The following is a 22,235-nucleotide window of genomic DNA, read 5'->3' on the forward strand; positions in this document are numbered from 1 at the left end:
GATACTTGTGCCCCGTGTAAATGCTCATCAAAAGGTGACTTCAGCAAAGGAGTATATCAATAATCAAGTAGACTGTTTCATTCTATGGACAGTCAGCCTCTTTCCCCAGTCATCCCTGCCATTGACCAATGGACCCATGAACAAAGTGGCCATGGTGGCAGATGGGGGTTAGGCATGAACTCAACAATATGGACTACCACTCACCAAGCAGACCTAGCTACAGCTGCTGCTGAGTGCCAGATCTGCCAATAGCAGAGACCAACACTGAGCCCCCAATATGGCACCATTCCCTGGAGTGACTCTCCAGTGACCTGGTGGCAGCTTGACTATGCTAGATGACTTCTTTTGTGGAAAGGACAAGGGGGGCTGATCCAGATTACCAAGAGGAAATTGGATTGCTTCTTCACCATGGGGGTTAGGAATATTATGTCTGGAATGCAGGCAATCCTTTAGGGTGTCTCTTGGTGTTACTATGTCCTGTGATTAAAGTCAATGGGAAACTATAACAACCCAATCCAAGTAGGATGACAAAGGGCATAGACCCTTCTGGAATGAAGGTATGGGTCACTCCTCCAGAAAAACAGCCAAGACCTGCTGATGTGCTTTCAAGAGGAAATATAGAATGAGTAGTAGAGGAAAGCAGTTATAATACTACCTATGATCATATGACCAGTTGCAGAAACAAGAATTATAATTGACACGTGTTTCTATTATATTTTGTTAAGGTGTTTTACAGATATTTGTATTTTCTTTCCATGATTTTTTTATCATGTAATATAACATCAATTGAGATAATATCAGTTATCATATTTAAGTTTTGAGACACTAAAAGAATGTCACTCAAGGAACATGCCACCAATTCTAATATATGTAATGCATCTGTGGCTATACATGGGATAGTTATGTTAGGTGTAATAATGACCCAATTACTGTTTTCATTTTGAAATTAAACATGACATAAGAAGATATGATTGTGTCGAGTTGACAAGAGGTAGATTTGTGATGGCTATTCTTGGTTATCATCTTGACTACATCTGGAGTGGAGTGAACTAAAACCCGAGCTGCTGGTTACATCTGTGAGGGATTTTTCTAGATGAGATCTTCTGAAATGGAAAGACCCATCTTAAATCTGGGCCACACCCTCTGGTGGCAACCTATATAAAGGATATGAAAAAAGGAAGTTCTATTGTTGTTGTTGTTGTTTTTCTCTTCAAGGTAGTCTTTCTCTATGTAGCCCTGGCTGTCCTGGAACTCACTCTTTAGTCCAGGCTGGCCTCAGACTCAAGCCATCTGCCTGCCTCTGCTTCCGAGTGCTAGGATTAAAGGAGTGCGCCACCACCTGGTGAAAAGAAGTTCATGTTCATTGCCTCCCATTCTCACCATCACTGGTACATTCATTTCTTCACTGACTAGCATTAGAGCCTACTTATTCAGGATTTAGTGTATGCTGAAGACCACTTGAGAGATCCAGCCTCACGGACCAAACAATTATTGGATTAATGGACTTTCCATCATGAGACAGCCATTGTTGGACTAGCCAGACCACAGCTTCTAAGCCACTCTAAGAAATCCCATCTATGTGTGTGTGTGTGTGTGTGTGTGTGTGTGTGTGTGTATAACTTTTGAAACAGTTTGGGAATCCTGTGTGCCTTAATCACCTTATTCCTGTGTCTCTACCTCTTTATATATGATTTGAAATCTAATCCCATAAAAAAATAAGATCCTCTGCCTGGCCAGTTCTGAGTAAACTATGTTCTCCTCTTTGTACATACAACATAAGTAGAGTGTAAAGCCACACCAAAATATCAATAGTCCATGTACAGTGGCTAATTTCTACTTTCTTAAAACATGGCTAACTGTTTTTGCATTAAACACATTCCACTTGTGTAACAGAAAAAAAAATTATGTGCCCCATTTGTTATGCAAGAACAAAGAGTGTAAGATCAACACAGTTGAAAGACAGAACCAGCCGGGTGGTGGTGGCACACACCTTTAATCCCAGCACTCGGGAGGCAGAGACAGGCGGATCTCTGTGAGTTCGAGGCCAGCCTGGTCTACAGAGTTAGTTCCAGGAAAGGTGCAAAGCTGCACAGAGAAACCCTGTCTCGAAAAACAAAACAAAACAAAACAAAAAAGTAAAAATAAAAAGAATGAGCAGCCAGAGCAGGGCTGATTATAGGGTGGTGATATTTAAGACAATGCGGTACTGGTACAGGCAGAGACTGGAGAGAACTTGAAAGGATGGTGACCTGCTCTACAACAAAGGAAGTCTTAGAAATTGCCAGAGAAAGAACAGCTCTGCCTACAAGGTCTTCAACAGCCAGATGTAGTGGCACATGTCTTTAATCCCAACATTTGGGAGATGAATGAGCTCTCACCAAATGAGCTCTCAAGTGCTACTGTTTATGAGGACTATATTAACATCTACTATATTAGAAAATAAAACCAGGAAATTTAAAAACATACTAATACACTACAACCCCCCCCCTTTTTTTTATAGACAGGGTCTCACTATGTAGTCCTGGTAGGCTTGGAAATAATTATGTAGATCAGGCTGGCCTGGCGCTCACAGAGATCCTTCTGTCTCTGCTTCCCACATGCTGTGACTAGAGGTGTGCTCCATCATGTCCAGCTTGAAATTAGGTTTATTAAAAAGTAATGAAAGCCTGGAGAGATGGCTTAGCAGTTCAGAGCACTAGTTCTTACAGAGAATGTGGCTTTAGTTCTAGCACCCATGTGATGTCTCACAAGTATCCATAACTAGTTTTTAAGAGGTCTGATGCCCTTTTCTGACCTCTGTGGGCACCAGGCAAGTGCATGGTGTACATACATACATGTAGGCAAAACATTCATACATATAAAATAATCTCTCAGGCTTGTTGGCCAAAGCCTGAAAGATTATTTTATTCTCCAGAAGCAGAGGCAGGTGAACCTCTGTGAGCTCCAGGCCAGCCTGATCTACATAGTGAGTTCCAGGAAAGCCAGGGCTATATAGAGAGATCTTGCCTCAAAAACCAAATCAAACCAACCCCCAAAATAAAACAAAAACTACTACTAATAATAATCTAAAAAATTTTGGCACCCCCCCACCTTTTGAAAAAGTAGTTTATTAATTTACTGTGTACATGTGTGGGTATCTCAGGCACATGCATGTGTGGGGGTCAGAGAACAAGCTGAAGAAATCAGTTTTCCCTCTTCACCGTATGGGTCCCACGACTGAACTCAGGTTCTACAGGATTGGTAGCAGACACCTTTACCCACTGAGCCATATGGATGACTCCCACCTCCCATTGTTGCGTGGCTGTTTACAAGCTGGCTTAACGGGAGACAGCTGGATGCCTTTTTGCTGTTTTCATTTCCTAGCTGGAATTTACTATGCAGCCCAAACTGGCTCAAACTTGCAGCAACCCTGTCTCTCTCAATCTCCTGAGTGCTGGGATTACAGGCTGGATTCCCATCCTGGCCTCTGCAGTCAGCTACAATATGCCATTTGGGGTTTTTATAATACATAGTTGGCAAAGAGCAATGTTTTAATGACCTTTTTAGATAAGGATATTCCTTTTTGTTTTCTGTACCAAATCTTAACAAATGGTGCCGTGTTAGTCAGCTGGGGCACCAGAAGGAATGCTTGCCTAGTATGTGTGGCTCTGGTTCCACCCCACACTGGGGTTGGAGAATTTATTGAAATGTGAACTATGAGACTGTATTAATAATTATTTCACACTCTATAACCTGAAAACCCATTGCACATGTTCCCATTTAGTTTGTTTTTTGAGATAAGGTCTCTTGTAGCCTGAGTGGCCTTGAACTTACTATGCAGTCAAGGATGGTCTTGAACTCACAATTCTCTGGCCTCAGCCTTCTGAGCACTGGGATTATAGGTATGAACTACCATGCCTGGCTCCTTCCGACTTATAATTTAAATGTATTTAGTACCCATTTGTGATTTTATGGTCTTCTGGGAAAATTTTAATCTATCAAACTACATTTCACTATATAGTATCTTAATTTTTAATTATTTTATTTTATTGTATGGGTATTTTGCCTGCATATATGTAGATGTCCCATGTGTGTGCCCTTGGAAGCCAGGAGAGGGTGTTGGACTCCTACAAGCACCGGGCACACATGTGGTACACAGACACATACAGGGAAACACCCATAGACATGAAATGAAACATTAAAATAAATAAAATTATAATTGTGAAGCTAATCACAGATTCAATCAGAAGACTTTGTTTTAAAAGACAGAGTCTCGGCTGGGTGGTGGTGGCACATGCCTGTAATCCCAGCACTCAGGAGGCAGAGGCAGGTGGATCTCTGTGAGTTCGAGGCCAGCCTGAGCTACAGAGTGAGTTCCAGGAAAGGTGCAAAGCTACACAGAGGAACCCTGTCTTGGAAGCTCAGTGATACAGTGCTTGCCCAGCACACCTAATGTAAGGGTCTAAGGTTGGAACTCAGAGGTACAGTGCTTGTCTAGCATACCAAAGGACCAAGAGTCCATCCTTATCACAGACAGCCTGCTACAAGGTGAACCCCTGTGCCAAAGAAAAAAAGCTGATGGGCTGGAGAGATGCTCAGTGATTAAGAGAACTTGTTGCTGTTGCATAGGACCCAGGTTCAGTTCCCAGGTTCCACGTGGCAGCTCACAACTGTCTGTAGTAACTCCATGTCTAGGGGATCCAATGCCCTCATCTGTCCTCTGTAGGCACCAGGCACATAAAGTTATGCACAGATATATATGCAGGCAAAACACCCATCATACTAAAAACAGTAACAAAGACTGGGTGATGGCTCAGTAGATGAAGGCACTTGCCTGATGGCCTGAGGTGGATCCCTGAGGACTGATTTCTGCAACTTGTCCTCTGATCTCTGTGCTCAAGCACGCAAATACAAATGAATGGGCCTGGAGAGATGGCTCAGCGGTTAAGAGCACCTGCTGCAGCTCTTGCAGAGGACCTGAGTTCAATTCCCAGCGCCCACATGACAGCTCACAGTCACCTGACACTCCACTTCCAAGGACTCTGACGTGCTCTTCTGGCCTCTTTGGGTACCAGGCCGGGTACACAGACATACATGTGGACAAAACACTCATACACATAAAATATTTTGGAAGTAACTAATAAATATGATAAAACTAAGGCACAAAGAGGAAGTAAGTAGTCTATCAGACTATCAAGCAGTAGACCCAGAGTATAAAAATAAAATAAAGGACCATATTAGACAGGGTTGTCCAAGGAATCTTCTGAGGACATTTGAGCTGGTTCCTAGTAGTGAGAACTAGGCAGCGAGTGATTACCCAGAGAAAACATATTCTGTGCAAAGGGAACAGCAAGTGCACAGCCCCCACGCAGGAAGCAGACTGGTGTGCTGAGAGAAGAAATAAAGCCGGCAAGGCTTTGAGTAGCGGCAGGAAGGGGACTGGAAGATGAGGCCAGTGAGATTAGCCAGGGCCACCATGCAGGGCTGACAGGGCCACCACACAGTGCTTCCTGAGCCAGGGTAAGATCTTAGGTTTCATTCTAAGCAGGATAAGCCTTTGAAGGTTTTAAGCAGAATAATAACTTGATCTGGTTTATGGCTGAAGATCATTTAGCTAGCTGTACCAAGAATGAAATGGACAGGAGTTTCTTTATAAGCACCGCAGACTGCTGTGGCTAAGCTTTTCTGCGGTATGAAGAGAACAGGACTGGGATAAAGAAGTCCACAACGCAAAAAGAGAGGAACTTGGCTTACGCCTAGGAAACACATGGCAACTTCATCATTAAATTGATTTTAATTTCTGAGACAAAGCATTGCTATACAGTGCAGGCTGGCCTCAAAATTGTGTACAATCCTATCTTACCCTCCCAAAATAGACCTGGTTACTTTATTCACTTTTGGGGATGGAAAGCTTTTAAGTATGTGAGTGTCTTAGTTAACTTTTCTGTTGCTGGGAGGCACCACAACCAAGGCAATTTATGAGTTGAACTTGGCTTAGGGTTTCAGAGTTAGGGTTAGAGTTCATGATGGACGCAAAGGCATAGTGCAGGAAGAGCTCACATCTTGATCCATAAGGAGACAGTGAACACACCAAGAATCCTGCCAGTCTTCTGAGACCTCAAAGCCCACCCTCAATGACACACCTCCTCTAACAACACCACACCTCCTAATCCTCTCTAAACAGTTCCACCAACTGGGGGCCACACATCCAAACATCCAAGCCTATGAAGGCCATTCCCATTTGAACCACCACAGTGGGTAACATTTGGGATTGAAGTACATTTTTTTTCTTTCTTTCCTTTAAAAATATTATTTGTATTTTATGTACATTGGTGTTTTGCCTGCATATATGTCTGTGTGAGGGTGTCAGATTCCCTGGAACAGGAGTTAGAGGCAGTTGCAAGCCACCATGTGGATGCTGGGAATTGAACCCAGGTCCTCTGGAAGAGCAGCAGTGCTCTTCATCACTAACCCATCTCTCCAGCTCTTTCTTTCTTTTTTTTAAAGACAAGGTTTTTGCTGTGTAGCCCTCGCTGGCCTGGAACTCACTATGTCACTGGTTCTTCAAATTCACAGAGATCCTTCTGCCTCTGCCTCCTGGGTGCTGAGATTAAAGGAGTGTTCCACCATGCCCAGCTGTTTTTCTAAAGATTCTTTTATTTATATGTAATATTGAGTGTTTTGCTTGCCAATATGTATATGCAACACATGGGTATCTAGTACACTCAATGGTCAGAAGAGAGCTTTGGATCTCCTGGAACTGAAGCCAAGGATGGCTGAATCACCATGCCATGTGAGTGCTGGGAACCGAACCTGGGTCCTCTTCAAGATCAGTATGTGTGCTTAATTACTGAGTAATAGCTTCAGCCATCTCAAACACCTTAAATAAGAAAGGGGAGGGGGGAAGAGTGTAGCAGACTTTCTTGGACTGCCAGCCCCCAAATCATGACACAGAGACTTATTATAAATGTTTGGTCTTTGATTAGGCTTACCCCACTAGTTCTTTTAACTTAATTTAGCGTGTTTCTCTTCATCTACGTTTGGCCTTGGGACTCTTTACCTTTCTTTCCTTCTGTAGGTCCTACTTTCCGGTTACCTGACCACCACGCCCCACTCTCCCACCCCCACTCCTGGCTGGGCTGACTTCCCCTTTCTCGCTGCCCACCAACCCTGCCTATCCTTCTACTGCCTGGCTTTTTACTAGACCAATCAGGTGCCTTAGGCAGGCAAGGTGAAACAGCAACACAGTTTTACAGAGCTAAACAAGTGCAGCATCAACAAAAGTAACACCCCTTTACATCATTAAAACAAATGCAGCATGGACAAATGCAACCCATCTTTACATATCCACAACAAAAGAGTGCAGATGCTTCCAGAGACCAGAGGAGGGCATCAGGTCCCTGGAGTTACAGGCAGGTATGAGCTGCCTGACTGTGGGTGTTGGGACTTAAACTCAGGTCCTCTTCAAGAGCAGCATACTCTCTAAAGCACTGAGCCACCTCTCCACCCCTCAAATTCCTCATGTACTCACAGGATGGCCTTGAACTCCTGCCCTGCCTCCCAAGTGCTGAAATTCCTGGCTTTCATTTTCAACTGTAAATTTTGTGAAATATAAAAGGCCAGATTACCTCTTTCAAATCAAAGTGGAGATTCCCTTGCCAGGTTACCAATGTGTTTGAATGTGAAACACACACAGGATCCCAAAGATTTCTCAATGAATAAAAGGATGCAAGGCAGCTCATTAGTACTTCTGTGCTGAGCATATTTGAAATTTGCATTCTTGTTTGTTGAGTTAAAAGTACTACTAAAATCAATTTCATTGCTTCTTGGCCTTTTTGCACTGGTCAAGTGTGAAAACTAATTTATCTATTCATTTACTTCCCCAAACTCACAGTGTAATGGCATACACTACCATACTAGGCCGGGTGTGTGTGTGTGTGTGTGTGTGTGTGTTTTGTTTGTTTTTGTTTTGTTTTGCTTTTTCCCTTTAAAAGATATGATTAGCAAAAGGTCTGTGGCTAGCGTTACTTCCCACCGGTTGTAAGTGTAAGAGACTATGGCCGAGTATAGGGAGCCCGGAAGGCATGGAGTGAAGGTAAGTTTCGATTGCATGTATCGTCTTAAATAGTTGTAGTTAATGTTTTTGGTTTGGTTTGGTTTTTTGAAGCAGAGTGTGTAGTCCTCGAGCTCAGAGATCTGCCCGCCTCTGCCTCCAGAGTGCGCCTCCACGCCCGGCCGTGGCAGTGAACTTTTCAACACTGGAAAACGTGTAGAGACAGGATTCAAACCCTGGTCCGTCGACGAACTTGAACTCCCTGCGGAGCTGGACTCGATCCGGTATCCCTCCCACCGCCGCGCCATCTTGTCTCAGGGTGATCCAAATGTTGACAACATCACCACACTCTCTACGACCGCTGTCCTCAACGCCAGGAATCCCTCAGAGTAGCTCCCGGAACGCTCACCAGCTGACAGACGCCAAAGCCGCCAGAGCCGCTAACACCGTCCCCGGTTCTGGCGTTCACGGGGTAGGAGTGCCATTTCCATAGCTCTCCAGCCCAGCCTTCCTAGTGCCAGCCACGACATGAGCCAATCACATCCCAGAAGCCTGCTTAAGCCCCGCCCCGTGATCGCTAGTCAATCACGGCCAGTGCGAGGACCGTTCTTTCTGCGCTAAGTGAGAGTCGCGCGCCACCGTTCGGCCGTTGGCGGCGCTGCTCTCTGTGTGGTGTGTCTACCGGAAGAGCAGAATGAGGGGGCGGGCCACGCCGGTGCGGTAACCCTTGGGATTGGACAAGAGAAGTTCCGCGCTCTAACTCCGCCCACCTCGGAGCAAGCTATTCGTGTCGGAGACGCTAGGGATTGGTTCCGGGCGGACACTTTACGAAGCTAAGAGCGTATCGTTCCGCCTCCCGCGGACCGTGAAGAGGGAGCTTCTCTGATTGGTCTGGGGGCCGAGGCGCGCGCCGGAAGACACCCCAGGATTGGCTGGCGGGGCGCGCGCGCCGTCATGGCTCCTTGGCGGCGATTGGCTGGGGTATGGAGTCGGCTATTTGAAGGCAGCGCGCGGACCCGAGACGCTCTTTGGAGGAGTTGGAGTCGCTGCGAGGCCTCTGCCCCGCCGACCTCCTCTTTCCCAGTCGCCGTTGCCTCCGCAGGACACCGAAGAAGCCTCCACTGCGGCGGCAGCCCCGTGGCGAGGTGATGGCCAAGGTGTCGGTGCTGAATGTGGCTGTGCTGGAGAACCCGAGCCCTTTCCACAGTCCCTTCCGGTTCGAGATCAGCTTCGAATGCAGCGAGGCCCTGTCTGACGGTGAGGCTGGGCCTATGCAGGGGACCCCGGCCCTCCTGCCCTCGTTTTTGCCACTCCCAGTGTCCTCTCGGCCAGCCGAATCTCCCTTTGGTGATAGGCCTCCACGGCCCCGACCCTACGTGGTCTCGTGAGGCCGCGTCGGCCCTCGTCCTGCGCTGCTCGTCCTTGGCACTTCTTCTTTGCAGTAGTGTCGTCTCCATTTAACCTGTAGAGACCCGCAGCCACGCCTTCTTCCCTGTGGCGAGACTCCAGTTTTCATGCTCATTTCCCCATAGGAAACCTCCCATCTACATACTCTCCTATGGAAACCCAACCGCCAGTACCCCCTCCCCCCGTCTCCTTGTAGACGCCTTGGCCTACAGGCCAGACAGACCCTCATCTTGTCATCCTGTCTGCCCGTGGCAAGACTTCCTCCACCCCATTTGTCTCCTAATAATACCCTCCCCAGACAACTCCAGATTTGTCCCCAGCAACTCCTGATTGTCAACTGGGCTGTTGCCCAGACTGAGGCTTCTCTTTAGGTTAGTCCTAAATCCTATGTATGAGCTTCCCCTGGGGAGGCTTTGGGACTTCTGGCTCCAGACTTCGCGGTAACTTGGTCTTCCCAGCTCCTGTCCTGGGATAGGATGAACACTCAGGTAAGGGTACTACAGCCAGGCAGGCCTCTGCCAGTTTCTGAGATTTCTACCAGCTTCCAGCTGACTCCATTCTCATGGGTTGGCCTGGTCTGGGGAGTGGGTGACTTGGCCAAACTGGGATGGGGTGGATCCAACTTCAATCAGCTGGGGTTTTGTGACTCTTTCCCAGGATGACTTAATTCATCTGCAGGACATAAAGGTGGACATGGCTGTCATCTCACAGACGAGAGGACAAGTGCCACAGAGCAAAAGACCTTTCAAATAAGTCTGTGAACACATAAACCATAAGGTCACTGTGGAGTCTCAGCTCCACAGCAAGGCAAGCCCTGCTTTCAGGAGGAAGCACTCCATTTTTCTACAGAGGGTTGAAAAGATGTACTAGCTGAGGAGGTGGAGTTCTGAGAGGCTAGGTTGTGGCAACTAGTGTTTCTTGGTGGCTGTTGGGTGGTGTTCAGACAAATCCAGACACACCTGTTGAGTGGGGACTGCCATAGTGTGTGCCTGGGGGGCAGTGGCTCAGCCCCTCCCTAGTTCCTCCTTGAGTTTAAAGGGGTCTACTTGTGACTAACTATAGAATAAGCTGGGTTAAATCCTTGCCGGAGCAAGGCAGGGTGTAAATGAATAAAGAAATAAAAGGTAGAATAACAATGTGGAATAAGATTTATTTGGAAGCCAAGAGGAGACATAAGGGAGCCACGGTTCCTGATGCTTAGAGAGCAAGCTTCAATCGGCCTGAGTGTGCTCCTTGCATTTTAAAATAGTTGCATGGTCATTACCTAGTACTACTTTGATTCCATATTTATAGAATTAGAACAAGGCTAAAGTCAGCCTGCTGGTCATATTTTAATAAGAGCAGGGTGATTTCTCCAAGTCAGCCAGACAGTAGAAGTATTACCATTTAAATTTGTTTCTGAGTTCAGATTTATTTTATTTTTTGAGTTTGATTTGTCTGTGGATGTGGGCCAGAGACATACCAGGTTCTCTTTCTCAACTGTTCTTCATTGCTCTCTACCTTATATATATTTTTTATAAGATTTTAGTGTGTGTGTGTGTGTGTGTGTGTGTGTGTGTGTGTGTGTGTGTGTTTTGTCTACATGTATTTATGGCACTACTTGAGTGCCTGGCATCTACAGAGTTCAGAAGAAGTTGGGTGTCCTGGAACTGTAGCTATAGACTTTGGGAGTCACCATGCAGGTGTTGGGAACCATATCTAGCCTCTAGAAGAGCAGCTAGTACTCGTAACCCATGGGCTGTTTCTCCAGCTTTGTCTATCTGTTTTAGAGACAGTGTTGCTACAAAACCTGGAGCTCTGATACTGCTAGGCTGGCTGCCCAGTGAGCCAGGGATCCACTGTCTCTTCCTCCTTAGTAGTGTGGTTTTCTTTTCTTTTTTGTTTTTTGAAACAGGATCTCACTATATAGTTCTGGCTGGCCTAGAACTTGCTATAAGTCCAAATTGGTCTTGAACTCAGAGATTTTTGATCTGCTTGTCTCTGCCTCCCCAGTGTTGGGATTAAAGGCACTCACAACCCCACCTGACCTCTTTTTTATTTTTTTTTGTTTGTTTGGGGTGTGTGTGTGTATGTGTTTTGGGGATGATATGTGCATTGGAGTCCCTGGAAGGTAGAGACATCTGATCCTCTATCGCTAGTTTGAGCCTCCTAACATGGGTGTTGGGAATCAAGCCTGGATCTTTAAAAGCAATACTTCCTCAGCCCTGATCAACCAACCCCCATTTCCAAAAAGCTCCAAGCCCTGTGGTCACCTCTGTTCAGTATCTGAAAGAAGACAGTTTCAAGGTTGAGTCTACATTTAGTGGGTTTGTCCCAGCTTCTCTTTTTCAGCTGAAAATTTCCATAGGCACCAGTTGAATAAGTGAAAGAAACCAGATTCTGTGCACCAAAGTTGATCTATATGGTGAACAAAAGGCAGGCAATAAAGACACAGAAGTTTAAGAAAAGAGAATAGTGTGCACAGCTATGCCCCTACCATTCAAGTAGATACCTGAGCTACATAGAGAAAACTGATCTCAAAGAAGCAGGAAGGATGGTACATCCCTGTAATGCCAGCACTTAGGGTGAGGTGGGGAGGGGGGGTGACAGGAGGATTGGAAGTTCAAGGTCAACCTTAGCTATATAGCAAGTTCCACGTCAGCCCGGGCTACCTAAAACTGTCTCAAGAAAGCAAAGAAGGCTAGAGCATGGTGGTACATACCTTTAATCCCAGCACTCAGGAATCAGGTAGGTGAATTGCCAAGGCTACACAGTGAGACCCTGTTTCAAGAAATAAAACAATGGAGGGAAAAAAGGAATGGGCTGAAGAGTAGATCATCAATGAAGCGTTTGTCTAGCATGTGTGAAGTTGTGGACTCTGTCCCCAGTGCTGTGTAAAACAAGGTTGGCTAATCTATGATAATTTTTACATATCTTTAGTAATGTTTTCAGCTTTGATTTTTTTTTTTTTAATTTGTTTTCCCAAATAGTAAAAGATGTATCTTAACGGGTCATTGTTAACTTAGGAGGGCATCAGAACAAAACAGGATTGGACTACGGAAATGGCTCCAAGGATAAATACTGTAGAGATAAGAGTCTCCAAAAGCTTTCTGTATATGCTAACGTGTACCACACTTAAGGTTGCCTTTTATCTTCCTACATCTCATGGCTTAGGCATACCCACATTCACGTGCATGTAAACACATCATACACATATTAAAAACAAAAATAGTGGGCACTTTTAATCCCAGTGCTTGAGAGGGAGAGTAAGAGGATCTTTGTGAGTTCAAGGTCAGCCTGTTTTATACAGCGGGATCCTGTCTCAAAAAATAACCAAAAAACCGAAATCTAATCTTATATTTTGGTCAGTGTGAGTTTATACTGTATGAATGACTGATGGTTCACACCTACTTTTGAGGAAATAGTCTTCGCCATTGGCTTCAGGAGTCCCTCAGGTACCCACAGATGCTCAAGCCCGTCTACAAAATGGTACAGTATTTGCACAGAACCTGCACATACACATACTCTGTCATAGACATTTATTAGTACTCTTTTTTTTTTTTTTTTTTTTTTTTTTTGGACAGAATCTATGAAGCCTAGGTTGGTCTTGAACTTAATATGTAACAAGAATCTAGACTTGAGTTCTGGATCTTCCTACCTGCATCTCCAATATGCTTGGGTTACAGGTGTGTGCCACAACAACCAGCCCCTCCCCATAGACTACTACTCATCTACAAGTGACTTTTTTTCTTTTTTCATTTTTTAGGGGAGATAGGGCAGACAGACATTGTGTATGGTGCAATTCCTAGGTTGATGTCAGCAATAATATTCAGTTGCTCTTTTCTTATTCATTAAGACAGGGTCTCTCAACCCCAGAGCTTGATGGTATGGCTAATCTTACTAGCCGATTTGTTAAAAGTTCCCCTATGTCTGCTTTCCAAGACTGCAGTTAAATATGTGGGCCACTGTGCCCTTTTCACACGCTTACATAGAGAGCACTGTAATTACTGAACCATCTCCTCGGCCCTAGGTGACTTATTCTTAGTGTCAGTGCTGTAGAAATAACTGTTATACTATGTTGTTTAGAGAAAAATGAAATGCTTTAATTCCAGCGTTCAAGAGGCAGAGGCAGGTAGATCTCTTGAGTTCCAGGCCAGCCAGGAGACAGTATGAGAATAAATGTCAAAAAAAGAAAAATTGCATATATTCATGTTGGGTACAAACTTATTTTTATGCGCGTGCTGGGGGTGGAACCCAGGCATCATGAATGCTAGATGAGCACTCTACCTCTAGGCTTTCCTCCAGCCCCAGATTATTTTCCAGTATTTACAGTCTTTGGTGTTGGTTGAGTTTATGGCTACAGAACCTGCAGATGCTAAAAGCTGAGTATATTTTGAAATGAAATCTTGAGTTTCTCTGTCGTGTGAGGAAATGGCTCAGGGAGGACCTGAGCTTGTTTAGCACTCAGGTAAAAATTGGGAAGGGAAAAGGGGGTACAGGCCAGTGCGTCCCAAGGTCTCACTGGCCCCAGCCCAGCTGACACAGCAAGTTCCAGATCCAATGAGAGATACACATGGGCTCACTTGTAATCCCAGCACTTGGAAGGCTTGCAGGAATAATGTGAGCTCTGGCCCAGCATGCACTACATAGGAAGATCTGTCACTTGTTCCTTTGTTTCTTCATATGGTCTGTGTATGTGTGTGCTGATGCATAGTCAGAGGACACCTTGCTGGAGTTAGTTCTCTCCCTATGTGTTTTCTGGGGACTGAGCAGGGTCTTTAGGTTTCATGGCAAGTGCCTTAACCCTTGGCCATCTCTCAGGCCCTACCCTGTCTTTTTTTATTTATCTGGGGGGTGGTAGGTTTGAGACAGGGTTTTTCCATGTAGCTTTGGTGCCTGTCCTGGATCTCGATCTGTAGACCAGGCTGGCTTCGAACTCAAGGAGATCTTTCTGGCTCTGCCTCCCAGGTGCTGAGACTAAAGGCATGCGCACCACCGCCCAGCTTATTTTACTTTATTTTTTAAAGCTGTGTCTTTCAAGCTGAGATTAAAGGCATATACCAGTGCAAGTCTGTCTTTTGAAGAAAGAAAATTTAAAATAGAACTTTATTAAATTTAAAATGACTGCAGTTTATGGGCCCTTTTTTCAGGCATCTGTTTTTGTAGATGGTTTGATCAACTCTGACTTTTTTTTTTTTAAAGATTTATTTATTTATTATGTGTACAGTATTCTGCCTGCATGTATACCTGCAGACCAGAAGAGGGCGCCAGGTCTCATTACAGATGGTTGGGAGCCACCATGCGGTTGCTGGGAATTGAACTCAGGACCTCTGGAAGAGTACTCAGTGCTCTTAACCTCTGAGCCATCTCTCCAGCCCCAACTCTGACTTTTTAGTTAGTATTTTATGTGGTCTTTTGTGAATTCTTGAGTCTGTCTGGCCCATGGCAAGAAGGGGCTTCACTATCTACTTTCTTTCTGAATGTACTACATCTTTTCTTTTAATAGGTTTTGCCAAAAAGTATTGACCTAGATGAAGCAAGGTCAGGTGCCTTGGGGGCACAAGGGACTGTCCTGTGTTAAGCTCTTTTTGCCTAGCCCTCCTTCCAGCATATTAATTAAAACTATGAATATATGAATGACTCCATGGGTCTTGGGGAAGAGGCCTTAAGAAAGTCGAGTTTGACAGACCCATCTTAGCAAGTAAGAGCAAGGGTGACATACTTTTCTGTCCTTCCAGAAACATTGCCTCTTGTGTGTCACTTCTTTTTACAAAACTAATCTATGGCGCTGGGAGCCTGGCTCAGCTCTACAGCGGTTTTTCTGTGTGTGTGTGTGTGTGTTTGGTTTTTTTTTTTTTTTTTTTTTTTTTTTTTTGGCATGTGCAGGCCCTGAGTTCTATCCCAGCACTGCAAAAAAGGAAATAGCTAGGGGCAGCTAGAAAGATAGTTCAGCAGTTAGAAAGCTGACTGCTCTTCCAGAGATTACAGGTTCAGTTCCAGTACCTACATGTGGTTAACAACCATCTGTAACTCCAGTTCCAACAGACCCAACACCTTCTTCTGGCTTCCATGACGCGAAGCACCAAAGGGTACATAAACATACGTGCAAAACACCCATATACATAAAAGGAAAACAACCTTTGGAAAGGCACACAGGAAAGTAAAGCTTAAGAAATGAAATAGTGTGCTCATTTCAGCAGCACATGTACTAAAGTTCGAACAGTACAGAGAAGATTAGCATGGCCCCTGCACAAGGACGACACACAAATTCATGAAGGGGGGGGCTGGAGAGATGGCTCAGCAGTTAAGAGCACTGGTTGTTCTTCCAGAGGACCCGGGTTCAATTCCCAGCACCCACATGGCAGCTTACAACTGTCTATAACTTCAGTGCAGGCAAAACACCAATGCAAACATGAAATAAAATAAATAAATTTAAAAAAAAAAAAAGAAAAAAATTCATGAAGTGGTTAAAAAAGAGAGAGAGAGATAGATAATGTTATAGCTAAATACAATTTCCCAGAAATATCGAGGCTTGAGTTTGAACCCTGGTGAGCCACAGGCATGGGGGTCACTCAGAAGGACCTAGGTGAAAGTGTAAAGGGACAGGGAGTAGATGTAGTACAGGAAGCTTTGCGGCTCAGGTGACAACCCTCCATAAATCTGGTGTCGGTGTGCTTCCAGTGCTGGATGCCTGTGCTACACTGGACCAAGGGCCAAGCGGCTTCCAAGAGCATGCTCTCTGTGAACATCTCAGCTTGTGCAACTTTCCCAGCTGCTAGAGCCTAGGGGTTGTGTAATTTCAAAGAGCCTAAAATAGGTTCTGGGTCTGAGGCCAAGCTTCTCTGTACTAGCATGACCTTGGCCCTCCTGCAAGAGGCTGTGGGCACCAGGGATCACCTGAGATTGATGGGAAGGGTCCCCAGGTACTTTTTGTTCATCTCTTGGGTTTACTACAGGACTGAGCCCCCTTAACAGTGGAGTACAGAATCGGGTTTTGAAGGGGTTCCCTGTCAAACACTATTTGTTGGCAGAGCCTCTGTCCCACAAATGTGCATAAGTAGGCATGAGTTGGAGCCAGATGTGGACAACTTTGGGACAAATTGGTCCCCCAGCAGCTTTGCCTTTCCCCTCCGCCCCAGTTATCGAGGGATCTGCTCTACGTGGTGGCACCAGTCCTTCTGTGAAAGAGGATGCTGCTTCCTATCCAGAGACCAGGGTCTCTGAGGAGCTCAGCTCCCTGCTCCTTCCACAAGCTCGCAGGAGTCCTGAGTCAGCCTATGCTCTGTGGTTCCTCTCTGCTACTGAGAGGCCTAAGTTTCCCCTGGAGGGCCAGAGTCAAGGTCACCTGGCCCAGTTAGACCCACAGGAAAAATGTCTCCACTAAAGTAGCACTTCATACTTGCTGTAATATAGGACTGTGGTGACTGAGCCTACTGCCCAGCAAACACACCAGTCTATAGGACCCTCTAATATATGGAGATGTGCCTAAAACTAACAGGAAGTCCCTTGCCTTGCTCTCCAGCAATTTTCAGTCTTCAACTTTCCCACCCATCATGTGCTTGCAGACCTGGAGTGGAAGATCATTTATGTGGGCTCAGCTGAGAGCGAGGAATTTGATCAGATCCTAGACTCAGTGCTGGTGGGTCCTGTCCCTGCTGGAAGGCATATGTTCGTCTTTCAGGTAAGGAAGTTGCACCTTAGCCCTTGATTTCTAGAAATGTTTCAGGCTGGAGATGGAGCCCAAGACCTGACATATACTAGACATGCATTCCACTACTGAGCCACACCCAAACCTAGAACCTACTTCCTCTTTGACCTGAAAGCACACTGGTTTTAGCAGTCAGGTTTAAGTTCAGATCCTAACTTGAGCTTGGACTGGTGACACAGCCCTGTAATCCTGGTCCTCAGGATGGTGAGACAGGAGGACCACAAGTTCAAGGCCTGCCTGAGCCATATATCCTAGTTGGCTGCCAGGAGCTGTCTAACCGAAGCTATCCTTCAAGAACCACTACTCTGGATTCACCCCCCTCTGGGTCACAGCTCCTAGTGACCTCCAGGCCTCTCATTTGTGATCTCTTCACAGGAGTTGTAGTGTACCAAACCCATGAACATGGTTCATGAATATTGCACTACTCCCCTCAAGAATTAAGGGGTTTTGTTGTTACTTGTTCCTCAGCCAGAGCTGAGCACATACCTATAAGACCAGCAGTTTGGAATCAACCTAGGCTATACAGCAAGACCCTGTCTCAAACACCGTACTAGTAAATGTTGACTGTGCATTCTGCCAGTCACACTGACCCGTGTCTGAACAAAGCTCACTCAACACAGATTTTCTCCATACGTTGCTTTACACAGGCGGCACTTCAGCACTGCATTTGGGAATCTTAGTTATTTTGTTATTTACTTATGATGTAAATCTTTACTCATTGATTACATTTTAAGACATCTCAATAAATCATTTGGCATCAGTGAGTTAAATATTTGTATGTATAATGAAGAACCAAGTAAGTATTTAATTTCTACTAAAGGTGTAGTTGAGTTCAGTGGTGTTTGTTTATAAAGTCAGTACGGGGAAGACTGAGGTAGAAAGACTGCTTCAGGTTCAAGGCTAGCCTAGGCTACACAGCCAAATGCTGTTAAAAAAATAATTAGGCAAGCTGTGGTGCACCTTTAAACTGAGCACTGAGGAGGCAGAGGCAGGTAGATCTCTATGAGTTGGAGGCCAGCCAAGGCTTCAAAGTGAGACCTTGTCTCAACAAACAAACAAACAAAATACAAGAGAGTATAGTAAAGGTGGTGATGAATATAAAACTTAGTGTTTGTTTTCTGCCCTGGGATTTTGGCAATGTAGCAAAGAAAGGTTCCAGAGGGTTCCATTCATGGTTGCTAAGCTCTGTTCCTAGGCCAGGAGAGAGAAAATACTGGTAGCTGGAATGTGTTGTAGAACTGTTCACATTCTGACAGACAGAAACCAGGCTTACCATATGAAACTCCTGAATTTTGGCACTAGGTAGACAGTCTAAGGGTCCTTTGTACTCCACATTGGAAGCAAAACAGAAGGCCAAGTAGCCCCAAGTTTGGCCCCATGTTATAAACTGATCCCTGGGTTTTCCTTGTTCTTCACATGCCAGTGAGTATGAAGTACCACACTTCCTGGCTTTGAAGTTTCTAGATGTATCGAGTTAGTGGATTTGCAAACGCAGCATCAGTGAGTATGAAGATGGGCTTGTGACTTCCAAATGGTACTACGTCCAGTCCAGTGTCACTGGGCTCATTGGCAGGTGCTTAGGAACTCATTAGCCATTCGCTCCCTCCCAAGGTCCCCTCACACACTCCTGCCTATCAAGCCCACTAAGCCCCATGTTCACAGCCAAGGCCTACTTCCAGAGCATGCAGCCTGGCTGTTGAACAGGGTCCCACTGGCAGTGCCCTGCTTGCTCTCTGACGGATGAATTTGGTTAAGTGTACATGTTTTTCATTTGCATTGGTTTCATACCACATAGCTGCTCCACAGCCACATACCCTGATCTGTGACTCTGTTCTCTGTTGGGTTTAGTCATCCTCCCCAGGATGACTCCTGCCTGGCCTCCCTGCTTCTGCTACAGCCCTCTGCAGCCAGACCTCCACATGCTACCCGTCTTTTCAGACCTTACCTCCTCTAAACACTACTGTTTCCCAAACCCTGAACTGACTCCATCTCATGTCATTCCCCCTGTGTACCACATTCTACCTGAACACCCTTGTCTCCTAGTCAAACTGAATTTATTATTGTTTTGAATTTATTATTGTTGTTGTTGTTATTGGGACTAAGGACTATGCATGCTGAGCAATCATGCTGCCGAATCAAATCCATGATTTCGTCTTTATAGTTACCTGTACAATCAGTTTGTCTAGTCCTAGTTCTTTGATAGACTTTGTGACATGATTGGCAGTGCTAAAGGCCAGGATACATCTCCCCAGGCTGATGCCCCAAACCCATCCCTCATTCCTGAGACGGATGCTGTGGGTGTGACTGTGGTTCTCATCACCTGCACCTACCACGGACAAGAGTTCATCCGTGTGGGCTACTATGTCAACAACGAGTACCCAAACCCAGAGCTTCGGGAGAACCCACCCCCAAAACCAGACTTCTCTCAGGTGAGCCTGACCCTGCACTTCCTGCTTCAGACAGTCCCGTTCCTTTACAGCTGAGGGGAATAGGAGCCAAGGTCAGTGAAGGTTAATAGGTCATGCTGCCTCTGAGCTAGAGCTAGGGTAGAGCAAGTCTTTTCTTCTTGAGGCATGCCTGACAGAATCAGAGCTAGAGTTAGGGGGAGTGAAGCACACTGTGATCCCAGCACTCTGGCCCTCAGAAAGTTAGAAGCCAGCTTCATCCGTATAATGAGTTCCAGACCAACTTAGACTATATAGCAAGACCCTGTTTGGGGCGGGGGGGGGGGGACAGTGCTGGAGGGCTACTGGAGAGATAGCTAGCGGTTAAGAGCACTGGCTGCTCTTGCAGAGGACCTGGGTTTGATTCCTAGTACCCACAGCCTCACAGCCACCTTTAATTCTAGTTCCAGGGGATCTAAGTCCTCTTCTAACCTCCATGGGTATCAGGCCCAAAGGTAACAAATAGACATACGTGTAGGCAAAACATTCATATAGTAAAAATGAGGTTTGTTTTTTTTTGTTTTTTTGTTTTTGGTTTTTTTGGGGGATTTTTCGAGACAGGATTTCTCTGTGTAGCTTTGCACCTTTCCTGGAACTCACTTGGTAGCCCAGGATGGCCTCCGCCTGCCTCTGCCTCCCAAGTGCTGGGATTAAAGGCGTGCGCCACCACCGCCCAGCTAAGGATTTTTTTTTAAAAATCAAATGGGTTGGAGAGAGGGCTCAGCAGTTAAGAAACTTGCTGCTTTTCAGAGCCCAGGTTCAATTGCCAGCACCCACATGACGTCACATACTCCAGCCACCCACATGGTGGCTGTTACTCCAGTCCTAGGGTATCTGTGCCTTCTTCTGGCCTCCAAAGGCACCAGGCACACACATGGTGCATAATACATGCACACACATGTAGCCAAATACTCATATACATAAAACTTTTCAAAAAAAAAAAAATCATGCTAGACATGGTAGTTAATACCTTTAACCCTAGCACTTGGGAGACAGAGGCAGGAGATCTCTGTGAGTTCCAGACTAGCCTGGTCTACATGGTTGAGACTCTCTCTCTCAAAACAACCCAAAAACAAATGAACAAAGGCAAGCAAAACCAGGATGGGGAAGGCCCTGTTCTACCCCACAGTGTATAAGCATCTTTTGGGCTCAAACTGGAGGTCTGAGGGAGTCCTGGCTCTTTAGGAATAACAAACACTTAGGTAATAGGGACTGGCATTCTTCTTATGCAGCTACAGCGGAACATCTTGGTTTCTAACCCCCGGGTGACCCGATTCCATATCAACTGGGACAACAACGCAGACAGACTGGAGGCCATAGAGAACCAGGACCCTAACCCAGACTTGGGCCTTCCCTTCAATTGCACTCCTATCAAAAGCCTGGGCCTCCCTAGCTGCATCCCAGGCCTCCTCCCGGAGAACTCCATGGACTGCATCTGATGAGGGCCAGGCTGGCACCAATAGGACCATGGCCAGTCTCCTTGCACACCTGGGGTGCCTACGGGCTCTCATACATGGTCATCTCAAGGATTTAGGGGCCATCAGCTGCCTCCAGACCTGTCAGCCTCAAAGAAAATATGGACCCCCAATCTCTCTCCTCAGGTCCAGAAGAATCATCTCACTTATGACCCACCAGCCTCTAAGAAGCAGATACTTAGATGCTCATTCTTTGTACCATTTTTCCTTCTATACTAGCAGTTCCCGTGAGCTCTCTGAACATCACCTGCCTTGAGGCTTATTTGGGCGGTGCCTGGCTAGCCTTTGGCCAGAGGCTGTCACTCCTTCCCACTCCAGTTCTTGAGTGTCTCAGGCAGACTCAGTACCACCACTGTCCTTCCAAGGTGTCATTTAGTCTAACCACTACTAGAAAACTCCCAAAGGTAAGCTCTCCAGGCCAAGGAGGAATGGTGGGTACTTTGGTCACAGCCCCCTTCTCATCTGGTGACTGAATCTGGCTTTCTGAGAGGACTGCCCTGGGTAGAAGGCATGTTGGAGATCCTGCTTCATGGAGTCTGGCCCCATGGAGTCATCAAGGTTTGCTTTGACTGCTGACATGTTCTCATGAGCTACCCAGTCCTCTGAGATAAGGGAGGCATTTGGCAAGCTGACCTGAGAAACTCCCATTCCATCTACCCCTACCCTGAGCCCTGAGTCCCCTTGCTGCTACATGGATGCTATTGTGATTGCAGTGTGTATATTAAAATGCTTTTATATTCAAAGTTTTTGTTGGTTTAAAAATAAAAGCACTTCATCTAGATTGTCTGTTTCTGCGCTTTTTTTTTTTTTTTCCTCCCTCCTAGCATGCCTGGAACTCCCTATGTAGACCAGGCTGGCTTGGAACGCAGAGATTCACCTGCCTCTGCCTCTGGAGTGCTAGGATTAAGAGTGTGCAACACCAAACCTGGAGAAAGTTGGTTCTTTTTTAAACTTTTTTTTTCTTTTCCAAGACAAGATTTCTCTGTATCCTTGGCTGTCCTGGAATTCACTCTGTAGACCAGGCTGGCCTCAAACTCAGATCTACCTGCCTCTGCCTCCCACATGCTGAGATCAATAACATGTACCACCACACCCAGCTTAGAACATTTTATGTGTTTTCCTGTGTGGCTGTCTGTATACCACTTGAGTGCCTGGTGTCTGCAGAGGCCAGAAGAGGATTTTGGTACTCC

General features: G+C 45.8%; 1 protein-coding gene and 1 pseudogene across 1 annotated transcript; both read left to right on the top strand.

Moving 5' to 3' along the window:
- Positions 1 to 8,904: 8,904 nt before the first annotated feature.
- On the top strand, positions 8,905 to 21,752 carry Asf1b (anti-silencing function 1B histone chaperone). Its single transcript, XM_036188619.1, has 4 exons — positions 8,905 to 9,289; positions 16,984 to 17,099; positions 19,379 to 19,555; positions 20,803 to 21,752. The coding sequence occupies exons 1-4, from the start codon at positions 9,181 to 9,183 to the stop codon at positions 21,007 to 21,009; spliced, it is 609 nt and encodes a 202-aa protein (XP_036044512.1). The 5' UTR covers positions 8,905 to 9,180; the 3' UTR covers positions 21,010 to 21,752.
- On the top strand, positions 15,603 to 15,695 carry LOC118584896 (annotated as a pseudogene).
- Positions 21,753 to 22,235: the final 483 nt, after the last annotated feature.

This window comes from Onychomys torridus, chromosome 5 (genome assembly GCF_903995425.1).
Source record: "Onychomys torridus chromosome 5, mOncTor1.1, whole genome shotgun sequence".
Lineage (NCBI taxonomy): Eukaryota > Metazoa > Chordata > Mammalia > Rodentia > Cricetidae > Onychomys > Onychomys torridus.